General features: G+C 38.6%; 1 protein-coding gene across 1 annotated transcript; it reads left to right on the top strand.

Annotated features, from left to right (window-relative positions):
- The first annotated feature begins 13,476 nt into the window (after positions 1-13,476).
- Positions 13,477-13,914, top strand: LOC128133619 (uncharacterized mitochondrial protein AtMg00810-like). Its single transcript, XM_052771128.1, has one exon. It carries the CDS (start codon positions 13,477-13,479, stop codon positions 13,912-13,914), a length of 438 nt encoding a protein of 145 aa, XP_052627088.1.
- Positions 13,915-14,908: the final 994 nt, after the last annotated feature.

The raw sequence follows: 14,908 nt of genomic DNA, 5'->3' as shown, positions 1-14,908 counted from the left end.
ACTTTGATATGACTCTTTGTGAATCTTATCTGAGCCAGATCCAAACAGATATGAACACTTTCTATAGAGCCTGTGAGTCAGCCATAGAAGCCAGTAAGAAGAGGGACTGTGAATTGAGTCATCTTAGGTTACGTTTCGAGGATAAAAAATCAAAAATTTAGTATGTAGTGCGAGAAATTGTAATGTCACAATATGAATGTATCATTCTTAAAGACAAATGTGAAATCACTTATTTTGAAAGAAATGTTTTGATTTCGGATAAGAAACATCTTAATGGCAAAATTGATGCTTTGCATAATTCTATTGACTTGCTCGAAGCAAATTAAAGGATGACACATAACTTTTGTCATCCTTGGTCTAAAGCTCCTGGTCTTGGAAGTGAGTCTCCGAAACCAATAGCTACTCCCTTGAAGGAGTTACAAAACCTGACTTTTACGGGAGATGTTCCGAACCGCAAACATTCAGATACTCCTATTTCTCCCTTAACACCCTTCCTAGGACTTCCGACCATTTTGCATATTTGATTCCTGAGTTTAAGCCTATAGTTGTCAAGTTTCCTGATTCCATGCTACTTTTGCCTCTAACAAACTTGGACCTGAATCGGACCACGAAATCCCACCATAGTGTTTCAAATTGTGTAGATCTTGTCCCTGCGCATCAGATCATTTGTTCTCACAATTGGTATCAAATCTTGAGTGGTTGTCCTTTGAATCCCCTTGGTATTTCAACCATTTCTGTGTTCAGATAAAAGTTCTTCTATATACCACTTTTGCTTGAAGATATCTTAACTTCAATAGCTGCTTCTAATCCTCACCAAATGTATTCAATGCAAATAGTAAATAGCATGGGTTGCCCTACTCGTGTCCCACTACTAGTTGTTGAAGAATATGATCATTGGAAAGTCATAATGGAAATATTTTTACTGGCTAAAGAGAAAGGTGTAGCTATCTGGAGATCCGTCAAAGAAGGTCCTCATGTTCCAATTAGAACAATAGTTAGAGATGCTGCTACTCAACTCATGGGTCAAGATGAACAACACCCAGCTCCTCTCACTACTGACGATATTGAGAAGCAAAATGTTGATCAAGTGGCATTCTCTGAAATGGTGTTTGGTGTTCCACCATCTCTCTTTGAACATATCAAGCTGTGTAAATCTGCCAAAGAGATTTGGGTCACTCTTCAAGATTTGATCGAAGGTTCTGAAAATATGAAAGACAAGCATCTGACATCTTTTGTAAACGGGTTTGACACCTTTACAACAACTCCTGGTGAGTCAATTGCCTCAGCCTCTAACCGATTCCGAATCATAGTCAACAATATGACTGCTCACGGTATTGTCCAAACCCCTTTGGAGTACAATCTCAAGTTCATAAATTGCCTTGGTAAAGGATGGGGAAACGTGAAGTATTGTCTTCAAAGCAATGGATCTCTGAAGATGTTGAAGCTTTATCAACTATTTGATGAACTGCAAGGTCATGAATCGAACGTTGCTGAGACATTAAGAGAACTCTCCGGAAGTCCCATTGCACTTGTTATTTCTTTTGAACCATCTGTTCCAAACCCATCTATCTTGGACCCTCTCAAATCTGTTGTTCCACCTGTTCAACCCTCCTTACCTATTTTATCCACTCAAAGCTATCATATTGATGGCACTTTTGATTCTGAAGTCATGGACTCTGAACTCCGTTTTTAGCAGGAGTTCGCATTACTCTCCATGAAATACAAACGTCCATTCAATCCATCTCATAAACCTTATCACAATCGCTTTCATGCTCCTCATCAAAACAATCCTCAACCTTACTCTGCTCCACAACAACAAACCACTTTGGAAAACGTACCGGCCAACAAACCAAACATCTCTAAACCCAACTCCACTCCGGAACCTCAACAAATTCCGAAATTAGACAAACCAAAAAATTGTGTGTCATAAGTGTGGACATGCAAACCATTTTGCAAAAGATTGTATGGCTGATATTCCACAAAAACTAAAAATCAAGGACTCTACTTACTATGCCCACAAAGCACAAGAGATGCCTGAAAGTGAAAAAGCATTTGTCACAACTGTGTCTAGAGATGTGGAAGGATGTTGGTAAACCGGAGATGATGATGATATGACTACTGGAAGAAACATGTGTTTGATGGCGAGACAAACCATTGAGTGTGATGAAGGCTATTGGTCTTTAGGGACAGATGATGAAGATGAAGAAAATGTTACTGAACCAAACTACTGCTACATGGCCACCAACGATCCTCCAGGTCGAAGCATTGTTCAGCAGGTAACATCTATGATTACTGATAATAACTTTGATATGACTCTTTGTGAATCTTATCTAGCCAGATCCAAACATATATGAACACTTTCTATAGAGCCTGTGAGTCAGCCATAGAAGCCAGTGAGAAGAGGGACTGTGAATTGAGTCATCTTAGGTTACGTTTCGAGGATAAAAAATCAAAAATTTAGTATTTAGTGCGAGAAATTGTAATGTCACAATATGAATGTATCATTCTTAAAGACAAATGTGAAATCACTTATTTTGAAAGAAATGTTTTGATTTCGGATAAGAAATATCTTAATGCCAAAATGGATGCTTTGCATAATTCTATTGACTTGCTCGAAGCAAATCAAAGGATGACACATAACTTTTGTCATCCTTGGTCTAAAGCTCCTGGTCTTGGAAGTGAGTCTCCGAAACCAATAGCTACTCCCTTGAAGGAGTTACAAAACCTGACTTTTACGGGAGATGTTCCGAACCGCAAACATTCAGATACTCCTATTTCTCCCTTATCACCCTTCCTAAGACTTCCGACCATTTTGCATATTTGATTCCTGAGTTTAAGCCTATAGTTGTCAAGTTTCCTGATTCCATGCTACTTTTGCCTCTAACAAACTTGGACCTGAATCGGACCACGGAATTCCACCATAGTGTTTCAAATTGTGTAGATCTTGTCCCTGCGCATCAGATCATTTGTTCTCACAATTGGTATCAAATCTTGAGTGGTTGTCCTTTGAATCCCCTTGGTATTTCAACCATTTTTGTGTTCAGATAAATGTTCTTCTATATACCACTTTTGCTTGAAGATATCTTAACTTCAATAGCTGCTTCTAATCCTCACCAAATGTATTCAATGCAAATAGTAAATAGCATGGGTTGCCCTACTCGTGTCCCACTACTAGTTGTTGAAGAATATGATCATTGGAAAGTCATAATGGAAATATTTTTACTGGCTAAAGAGAAAGGTGTAGCTATCTGGAGATCCGTCAAAGAAGGTCCTCATGTTCCAATTAGAACAATAGTTAGAGATGCTGCTACTCAACTCATGGGTCAAGATGAACAACACCCAGCTCCTCTCACTACTAACGATATTGAGAAGCAAAATGTTGATCAAGTGGCATTCTCTGAAATGGTGTTTGGTGTTCCACCATCTCTCTTTGAACATATCAAGCTGTGTAAATCTGCCAAAGAGATTTGGGACACTCTTCAAGATTTGATCGAAGGTTCTGAAAATATGAAAGACAAGCATCTGACATCTTTTGTAAACGGGTTTGACACCTTTACAACAACTCCTGGTGAGTCAGTTGCCTCAGCCTTTAACCGATTCCGAATCGTAGTCAACAATATGACTGCTCATGGTATTGTCCAAACTCCTTTGGAGTACAATCTCAAGTTCATAAATTGCCTTGGTAAAGGATGGGGAAACGTGAAGTATTGTCTTCAAAGCAATGGATCTCTGAAGATGTTGAAGCTTTATCAACTATTTGATGAACTGCAAGGTCATGAATCGAACGTTGCTGAGACATTAAGAGAACCCTCCGGAAGTCCCATTGTACTTGTTAGTTCTTTTGAACCATCTGTTCCAAACCCATCTATCTTGGGCCCTCTCAAATCTGTTGTTCCACCTGTTCAACCCTCCTTACCTATTTTATCCACTCAAAGCTATCATATTGATGGCACTTTTGATTCTGAAGTCATGGACTCTGAACTCCGTTTTTAGCAGGAGTTCGCATTACTCTCCATGAAATACAAACGTCCATTCAATCCATCTCATAAACCTTATCACAATCGCTTTCATGCTCCTCATAAAAACAATCCTCAACCTTACTCTGCTCCACAACAACAAACCACTTTGGAAAACGTACCGGCCAACAAACCAAACATCTCTAAACCCAACTCCACTCCGGAACCTCAACAAATTCCGAAATTAGACAAACCAAAAAATTGTGTGTCATAAGTGTGGACATGCAAACCATTTTGCAAAAGATTTTATGGCTGATATTCCACAAAAACTAAAAATCAAGGACTCTACTTACTATGCCCACAAAGCACAAGAGATGCCTGAAAGTGAAAAAGCATTTGTCACAACTGTGTCTAGAGATGTGGAAGGATGTTGGTCAACCGGAGATGATGATGATATGACTACTGGAAGAAACATGTGTTTGATGGCGAGACAAACCATTGAGTGTGATGAAGGCTATTGGTCTTTAGGGACAGAAGATGAAGATGAAGAAAATGTTACTGAACCAAACTACTGCTACATGGCCACCAACGATCCTCCAGGTCGAAGCATTGTTCAGCAGGTAACATCTATGATTACTGATAATAACTTTGATATGACTCTTTGTGAATCTTATCTAGCCAGATCCAAACAGATATGAACACTTTCTATAGAGCCTGTGAGTCAGCCATAGAAGCCAGTAGGAATAGGGACTGTGAATTGAGTCATCTTAGGTTACGTTTCGAGGATAAAAAATCAAAAATTTAGTATTTAGTGTGAGAAATTGTAATGTCACAATATGAATGTATCATTCTTAAAGACAAATGTGAAATCACTTATTTTGAAAGAAATGTTTTGATTTCGGATAAGAAACATCTTAATGGCAAAATTGATGCTTTGCATAATTTTATTGACTTGCTCGAAGCAAATTAAAGGATGACACATAACTTTTGTCATCCTTGGTCTAAAGCTCCTGGTCTTGGAAGTGAGTCTCCGAAACCAATAGCTACTCCCTTGAAGGAGTTACAAAACCTGACTTTTACGGGAGATGTTCCGAACCGCAAACATTCAGATACTCCTATTTCTCCCTTATCACCCTTCCTAAGACTTCCGACCATTTTGCATATTTGATTCCTGAGTTTAAGCCTATAGTTGTCAAGTTTCTTGATTCCATGCTACTTTTGCCTCTAACAAACTTGAACCTGAATCGGACCACGGAATTCCACCATAGTGTTTCAAATTGTGTAGATCTTGTCCCTGCGCATCAGATCATTTGTTCTCACAATTGGTATCAAATCTTGAGTGGTTGTCCTTTGAATCCCCTTGGTATTTCAACCATTTCTGTGTTCAGATAAAAGTTCTTCTATATACCACTTTTGCTTGAAGATATCTTAACTTCAATAGCTGCTTCTAATCCTCACCAAATGTATTCAATGCAAATAGTAAATAGCATGGGTTGCCCTACTCGTGTCCCACTACTAGTTGTTGAAGAATATGATCATTGGAAAGTCATAATGGAAATATTTTTACTGGCTAAAGAGAAAGGTGTAGCTATCTGGAGATCCGTCAAAGAAGGTCCTCATGTTCCAATTAGAACAATAGTTAGAGATGCTGCTACTCAACTCATGGGTCAAGATGAACAACACCCAGCTCCTCTCACTACTGACGATATTGAGAAGCAAAATGTTGATCAAGTGGCATTCTCTGAAATGGTGTTTGGTGTTCCACCATCTCTCTTTTGAACATATCAAGCTGTGTAAATCTGCCAAAGAGATTTGGGACACTCTTCAAGATTTGATCGAAGGTTCTGAAAATATGAAAGACAAGCATCTGACATCTTTTGTAAACGGGTTTGACACCTTTACAACAACTCCTGGTGAGTCAATTGCCTCAGCCTCTAACCGATTCTGAATCGTAGTCAACAATATGACTGCTCACGGTATTGTCCAAACCCCTTTGGAGTACAATCTCAAGTTCATAAATTGCCTTGGTAAAGGATGGGGAAACATGAAGTATTGTCTTCAAAGCAATGGATCTCTGAAGATGTTGAAGCTTTATCAACTATTTGATGAACTGCAAGGTCATGAATCGAACGTTGCTGAGACATTAAGAGAACTCTCCGGAAGTCCCATTGCACTTGTTAGTTCTTTTGAACCATCTGTTCCAAACCCATCTATCTTGGACCCTCTCAAATCTGTTGTTCCACCTGTTCAACCCTCCTTACCTATTTTATCCACTCAAAGCTATCATATTGATGGCACTTTTGATTCTGAAGTCATGGACTCTGAACTCCGTTTTTAGCAGGAGTTCGCATTACTCTCCATGAAATACAAACGTCCATTCAATCCATCTCATAAACCTTATCACAATCGCTTTCATGCTCCTCATAAAAACAATCCTCAACCTTACTCTGCTCCACAACAACAAACCACTTTGGAAAACGTACCGGCCAACAAACCAAACATCTCTAAACCCAACTCCACTCCGGAACCTCAACAAATTCCGAAATTAGACAAACCAAAAAATTGTGTGTCATAAGTGTGGACATGCAAACCATTTTGCAAAAGATTGTATGGCTGATATTCCACAAAAACTAAAAATCAAGGACTCTACTTACTATGCCCACAAAGCACAAGAGATGCCTGAAAGTGAAAAAGCATTTGTCACAACTGTGTCTAGAGATGTGGAAGGATGTTGGTCAACCGGAGATGATGATGATATGACTACTGGAAGAAACATGTGTTTGATGGCGAGACAAACCATTGAGTGTGATGAAGGCTATTGTTCTTTAGGGACAGAAGATGAAGATGAAGAAAATGTTACTGAACCAAACTACTACTACATGGCCACCAACGATCCTCCAGGTCGAAGCATTGTTCAGCAGGTAACATCTATGATTACTGATAATAACTTTGATATGACTCTTTGTGAATCTTATCTATCCAGATCCAAACATATATGAACACTTTCTATAGAGCCTGTGAGTCAGCCATAGAAGCCAGTGAGAAGAGGGACTGTGAATTGAGTCATCTTAGGTTACGTTTCGAGGATAAAAAATCAAAAATTTAGTATCTAGTGCGAGAAATTGTAATGTCACAATATGAATGTATCATTCTTAAAGACAAATGTGAAATCACTTATTTTGAAAGAAATGTTTTGATTTCGGATCAGAAACATCTTAATGGAAAAATTGATGCTTTGCATAATTCTATTGACTTGCTCGAAGCAAATCAAAGGATGACACATAACTTTTGTCATCCTTGGTCTAAAGCTCCTGGTCTTGGAAGTGAGTCTCTGAAACCAATAGCTACTCCCTTGAAGGAGTTACAAAACCTGACTTTTACGGGAGATGTTCCGAACCGCAAACATTCAGATACTCCTATTTCTCCCTTATCACCCTTCCTAAGACTTCCGACCATTTTGCATATTTGATTCCTGAGTTTAAGCCTATAGTTGTCAAGTTTCCTGATTCCATGCTACTTTTGCCTCTAACAAACTTGGACCTGAATCGGACCACGGAATTCCACCATAGTGTTTCAAATTGTGTAGATCTTGTCCCTGCGCATCAGATCATTTGTTCTCACAATTGGTATCTAATCTTAAGTGGTTTTCCTTTGAATCCCCTTGGTATTTCAACCATTTTTGTGTTCAGATAAAAGTTCTTCTATATACCACTTTTGCTTGAAGATATCTTAACTTCAATAGCTGCTTCTAATCCTCACCAAATGTATTCAATGCAAATAGTAAATAGCATGGGTTGCCCTACTCGTGTCCCACTACTAGTTGTTGAAGAATATGATCATTGGAAAGTGATAATGGAAATATTTTTACTGGCTAAAGAGAAAGGTGTAGCTATCTCGAGATCCGTCAAAGAAGGTCCTCATGTTCCAATTAGAACAATAGTTAGAGATGCTGCTACTCAACTCATGGGTCAAGATGAACAACACCCAGCTCCTCTCACTACTGACGATATTGAGAAGCAAAATGTTGATCAAGTGGCATTCTCTGAAATGGTGTTTGGTGTTCCACCATCTCTCTTTGAACATATCAAGCTGTGTAAATCTGCCAAAGAGATTTGGGACACTCTTCAAGATTTGATCGAAGGTTCTGAAAATATGAAAGACAAGCATCTGACATCTTTTGTAAACGGGTTTGACACCTTTACAACAACTCCTGGTGAGTCAGTTGCCTCAGCCTCTAACCGATTCCGAATCGTAGTCAACAATATGACTGCTCATGGTATTGTCCAAACTCCTTTGGAGTACAATCTCAAGTTCATAAATTGCCTTGGTAAAGGATGGGGAAACATGAAGTATTGTCTTCAAAGCAATGGATCTCTAAAGATGTTGAAGCTTTATCAACTATTTGATGAAATGCAAGGTCATGAATCGAACGTTGTTGAGACATTAAGAGAACTCTCCGGAAGTCCCATTGCACTTGTTAGTTCTTTTGAACCATCTGTTCCAAACCCATCTATCTTGGACCCTCTCAAATCTGTTGTTCCACCTGTTCAACCCTCCTTACCTATTTTATCCACTCAAAGCTATCATATTGATGGCACTTTTGATTCTGAAGTCATGGACTCTGAACTCCGTTTTTAGCAGGAGTTCGCATTACTCTCCATGAAATACAAACGTCCATTCAATCCATCTCATAAACCTTATCACAATCGCTTTCATGCTCCTCATAAAAACAATCCTCAACCTTACTCTGCTCCACAACAACAAACCACTTTGGAAAACGTACTGGCCAACAAACCAAACATCTCTAAACCCAACTCCACTCCGGAACCTCAACAAATTCCGAAATTAGACAAACCAAAAAATTGTGTGTCATAAGTGTGGACATGCAAACCATTTTGCAAAAGATTGTATGGCTGATATTCCACAAAAACTAAAAATCAAGGACTCTACTTACTATGCCCACAAAGCACAAGAGATGCCTGAAAGTGAAAAAGCATTTGTCACAACTTAATCTAGAGATGTGGAAGGATGTTGGTCAACCGGAGATGATGATGATATGACTACTAGAAGAAACATGTGTTTGATGGCGAGACAAACCATTGAGTGTGATGAAGGCTATTGGTCTTTAGGGACAGAAGATGAAGATGAAGAAAATGTTACTGAACCAAACTACTACTACATGGCCACCAACGATCCTCCAGGTCGAAGCATTGTTCAGCAGGTAACATCTATGATTACTGATAATAATTTTGATATGACTCTTTGTGAATCTTATCTAGCCAGATCCAAACAGATATGAACACTGTCTATAGAGCCTATGAGTCAGCCATAGAAGCTAGTGAGAAGAGGGACTGTGAATTGAGTCATCTTAGGTTACGTTTCGAGGATAAAAAATCAAAAATTTAGTATTTAGTGCGAGAAATTGTAATGTCACAATATGAATGTATCATTCTTAAAGACAAATGTGAAATCACTTATTTTGAAAGAAATGTTTTGATTTCGGATAAGAAACATCTTAATGGCAAAATTGATGCTTTGCATAATTCTATTGACTTGCTCGAAGCAAATCAAAGGATGACACATAACTTGTGTCATCCTTGGTCTAAAGCTCCTGGTCTTGGAAGTGAGTCTCCGAAACCAATAGCTACTCCCTTGAAGGAGTTACAAAACCTGACTTTTACGGGAGATGTTCGGAACCGCAAACATTCAGATACTCCTATTTCTCCCTTATCACCCTTCCTAAGACTTCCGACCATTTTGCATCTTTGATTCTTGAGTTTAAGCCTATAGTTGTCAAGTCTCCTGATTCCATGCTACTTCTGCCTCTAACAAACTTGGACCTGAATCGGACCATGGAATTCCACCATAGTGTTTCAAATTGTGTAGATCATGTTCCAAAACACAATCTTCCTAAAAACTGTGTTGTTGAGGAAATTCCTCCAATGACAACTGAACCTAATACTTCCGAGTTTTCATGGGCATCCTTAGATGATAACTTTGGAACTACAAGTTATGTCTCCTCTTAAACTCCTAGGTAACCTCTAAAACAACCTTGGTGCCCATCAAGCCCAAGTTTGGCAATCCTTCAAATGGTCAGACCTCCAAGTCAACATCTAACGAAAGAAAGAAACCCGCATTGAACCGAAAAGATGTCATTAGTCCTAAACAAGAAGCCAAAAATGCTCTCAAAAAGGAAGTTAAGTCAAGACAAAATTCTAGATTCCTTGAGAACCCCCAAAAGAGTATATCTCAGAATTTTCATTCTTCAACTCCCAATCAAAACTCCTTCACACCCACTAAGATTCTCAAGAGGCCTTCCAATCCTCCCAGTCCTGTAGAACAAAAGAAAGTGGCCAGTCCCATTCCAAAAAAGTCTAGTGTTACCACCAAATCAGTCCAAAACAACTCACATCGGACTGTTTCACCTGTTTTCATTGCTAAAGTTGATGGTACAATTTTTAAACCTCAATCTACGAACCAAAACATGCCATCAATCAAAGCTAAAAGTGTTATGAAAATAATTTTTCCAAAATATTCAAAACTAAACCTTGTTTGGAAAGTTAAAACACATAAAGATGTTACAACTCCAAAAGATACAGTAGTTACTACTACTCCAAAAGTTCAAAGTCCGAAGAAAGTTGTTCCAAAATCTCATGTCATTGAGTATGACTACTGGATAGATCAAAGGAACATGACCTTTTGTATGTTTCCTAAGGAATCTAGGAACAAACCTTCCAAATCATCTGTTGCTCAAAAGTCACTACCAAAACCCAAGACCTGTGACCTTGTCCCAAAACCTAACTTGGTGCCTAAAAACTCCACATCTCACTAATTTTTGCAGACACTTTGTGCTTCGGAGTAAGAGACAATATGGTATATTGATAGTGCTTGCTCCATGCACATGACGGGGTAGAAAGACTTTCTTCGAGATCTCAAACTTTCTCCTAATGTTGGTTAAGTGACATATGACAACGACTCCAACTCTCAAATTCGTGGTTATGGAATCCTCACTAATGGAAACTTCTCTATTTCAAATGTAGCCTACGTAGCTGACCTGAAGCACAACCTGATAAGTGTAGCTCAACTTACTGACTTAAATCGACGTGGTGAGTTTTGAAAGAAACATAGCTATGTAATGACTGAAGAAAGAAAAGAATGCTTGATTAAGCCAAATCGCAACAAGAATATGTACCCGCTCGAGATCAACATGATCATCGGCAAACCTCAATTGTGCCTTCTTTCCAAAGCTTTTCCTGACGTCAGCTGGTTATGACACCGAAGGCTTGCTCATCTGAACTTTCGCTACATGAATGATCTTGTGTCTGGTGAAATGGTGAGAGGACTACCGCTCCTCAAATTCGAAAATGATCACTTGTGTGTTGCATGTGAGTGAGGTAAGCAGTCAAAGAAGGGTCATCCTGTCATCATTGAAAAATCAATCTTAGAACCATTAGAACTTCTTTACATTGACTTAGGTGGACCCTCAATTGTAGAGAGTCTTCATCACAAGAAATACATCCTTGTGATTGTTGTTGACTTTACAATGTTCACTTGGGTCTTCTTCCTTAGGCTAAAGTCTGAAACAGCCTCTGAACTCATAAATTTCATCAAAGGAATAGAAGTCCTCATCAAGCTTCCGGTTAGAAGACTCCAAAATGATAACGGTTTGGAATTCAGCAATAGAACCATTGAGAAATTCCTCATTGAGAAAGGAATTGATCACAACTTCTATGCTCCTTACACTCCACAACAGAATGGTGTTGTCGAAAGACGTAACTGAATGCTTGTTGAAGTTGCTCAATCTATGCTCAACTTTGAAAATCTTCCACTCTATATTTAGGCTAAACATGTCTCTACAACATGTTTTACTCTGAATAGGAGCATGATCAATCGACGCCTCAACATGACACCGTATGAATCCATGAATAGTCGAAAGCCTAGCATCTCTTTTCTTCACGTCTTTGGATGCCCATGCTTCACAAAAAACAATCGTGATCAGCTTACAAAGTTTCAACCCAAAGCTAATGAAGCAATTTTTCTTGGTTATTCTGCTAAATCAAAGGCATATCGAGTACTTAATCGTCATACTCGAGTTATAGAAGAAAGATTTCATGTGACCTTTGATGACAATTTCGTTTGGAATTCTTGCCCAACTCATGTTACAACTCACATCATGGAGTTGACTTTGAAACCCTCTTCGAACCCTCAGAAACAGCTCTTGATTTGAAATCTCAAATAAGACCAACCACATCCGAAGCTTCGGTCTCCCAAAACATCTTCGGTCCTACTCCTAGTCTTCCTCCATTTGATTCTGAACCATTCAAACCTTCTTAGGTTGAGGGGGAGAATGGTCACTCTTCTCTCCAATCAAATATGGATGGATTTCTAGATGCAGTTGCTGATTTCGATCATTCCAATCCTATCAACATCGATGATGATGTAAACTTCTTTGAATTCCCACCTGAAGATGATGTCAACCTATCTTGTTCAGAAGTTCAGAGGGAGCATCATCCAAATGTTCATACTATTCAGGGGGAGCAACACAACCCCATTGTTGATATTGGATCGTCTGCTGCACAAGAACTACTAAGGTTACATGTTTGGACCAAGGATCATCCTCTAAACCAAGTGACGGAAACCAAAACGGTGGTGTACAAACTAGTTCTGCCACAAGTATTCAAAATGAATTTCATTTCCCGGCCTTTATATCAATGGTTGAACCCAAATCCATCAAAGAAGCACTTGAACATGCTGATTGGATTACAGCCATGCAAGAAGAATTGGCAATTTTTGATAGACATGAAGTCTGGACTCTCGTCCCTCCTCCTTAGAATCATCCCCTTGTTGGTACTAGATGGGTGTTTCGAAATAATTTAGATGATGCACGAGTTATCATTCAAAACAAAGCAAGATTGGTAGCTAGAGGATTTACACAGATTGAAGGGCTTGACTACAATGAGACCTTTGCTCCTATTGCAGTCTTGAAGCTATCAGAATCTTCCTTGCTTATGCTACTCATAAAGGCTTCAAGGTATACCAGATGGATGTCAAAAGTGCTTTTCTAAATGGTGAACTTGATACTAAAGTATATCTTCAACAGCCTCCCAGTTTTGAAAATTATCATATCCTAACCACTGCTACAAACTCCGAAAAGTTGTCTATGGCCTTAAGCAAGCTCCTCGCGCATGGTACGAGACCCTCACGGACTTTCTCAAGTGTTCAGGCTTTCAAAGAGGAATTCTATACCCCACTCTATTTCATACATCAAATGGAAAACATCTCATGTTGGTCCAAATTTATGTTGACGATATCATTTTCGGATCCACCGATTCTTCAATGGTTGCTGACTTTGCTAAGTTAATGGTCAATAGGTTTCAAATGAGTATGAATCAGGAATTAAGCTTCTTTCTTGGTCTCCAAGTCAAACTGACCAACAGAGGAATTTTCATTCACCACGAGAAGTACATTTCAGAACTCCTAAAAAAGTACTCAATGGACACTTGGCCTCAGCTAAGGTACCATGGGTTTCGGAAACAAAATCTTTTCGGACCCTTCAGGTGTTGTAGTTGATGAAAAGAAGTACAGAGGAATGATTGGATCCGTACTCTATCTCACAGCAATTCGTCCAGACATCATGTTTTTAACATGTTTGTGTGCCAGATTTCAAGTCAATCCAAAGATGTCTCATCTTTTGGCTGTTAAGCAAATGTTTAGATACCTCAAATGCACAAAGAATCTTGGAATCTGGTACCCAGCAAATGAGAGTTTTCTTCTTCAAGCATATTCAGATTCAAACTATGGCGGTCTTCAATTGGACAGAAAAATCACATCTGGTGGCTGCCAATTTTTAGGTGGTCGATTGGTTAGTTGGTCATCCAAGAAGCACAACTGCATTGCTCTCTCAACAGCCGAAGCAGAATACATTGATGCTTCTAGTTGTACCTCTCAAGTTCTCTGAATGAAATCTCAACTCTTGGATTATGGTTACCGCTTTCAACACATTCCAATCTATTGTGATTCTCGAAGTGTAATTGCAATTTAACACAATCCAATTCGGCACTCCATGATGAAGCACATCGATATATAGTACCATTTTATAATAGATCATGTTTTAAATGGCAATATTGAACTTATTTTTGTTCCATCTGACAATGAAATTGTTGATGTCTTTACTAAGGCATTAGACGAAACCAAGTTCAATAGTTTTCTGAACAAAAAGGGTATGATGATGCCTGATACTCAGTTCTTTCAAGAGACTTGCTCTCTCTGATGGAAACATCAGATAGAAAATTGGTTCCGAACTCAAAAAATATTTTTCATCTCGGAACTATTATCTCTTGGAATACATAGGATCATTTTACTTGTCTTTATTTCTAACCACTACTTGAGTTTTAGTCATACAACTCCCAAGTATTTTGAAGTTCAAAGACCAATATAGTCACATTGGTCACAATCTTGTCTCGGAACTTACTTCATAAAAGTGTCTAAGGAATTCAAATCTAGAATGGTAATAAACTCTTCCTATCCTTTGCTCCGGAACATCGGAAAATATGCTTCAGAAATAATTCCCAAACTTTTTCTCCGGGATTTTAACTTTTAAGACTTTGACTCCGGATTTTTCAAAATCTTTGCTCCAAAATATTTCTTCATTTTGTTCTGGAACTCATTTCTTCGATTTTTTACTTTTTTGGAATGTTGTCTCAAAACCTTCTCTGGAATCCTTGAAAATTACTTTCTCTTGAATTTTTTTAAAGTATTCTGCTCCGGAAATCTCAAAGTTTCACTCATGAATTTTTTTTTAGTTCAAAAGCATTCTAGACCTTTTTCTTCAAAATCACACTATTCCAGGATACACTTTGGTACTCAAACTGTCCAGAATCAATTATCCGGAAGTCCAAAGGTTTTAAGATGAAACGTTTATATAACAGTAACTTTCTGAGGATCCTTATCAC

Source organism: Lactuca sativa, chromosome 4 (assembly GCF_002870075.4).
Source record: "Lactuca sativa cultivar Salinas chromosome 4, Lsat_Salinas_v11, whole genome shotgun sequence".
NCBI lineage: Eukaryota > Viridiplantae > Streptophyta > Magnoliopsida > Asterales > Asteraceae > Lactuca > Lactuca sativa.
The sequence above is the reverse complement of the archived record's forward strand: the minus strand, read 5'-3'. Positions and strand labels throughout refer to the sequence as shown.

Coding starts and splice junctions, on each gene's coding strand:
- LOC128133619 (XM_052771128.1), top strand. CDS start 13,477: ATGGGTTTCGGAAACAAAATCTTTTCGGACCCTTCAGGTGTTGTAGTT.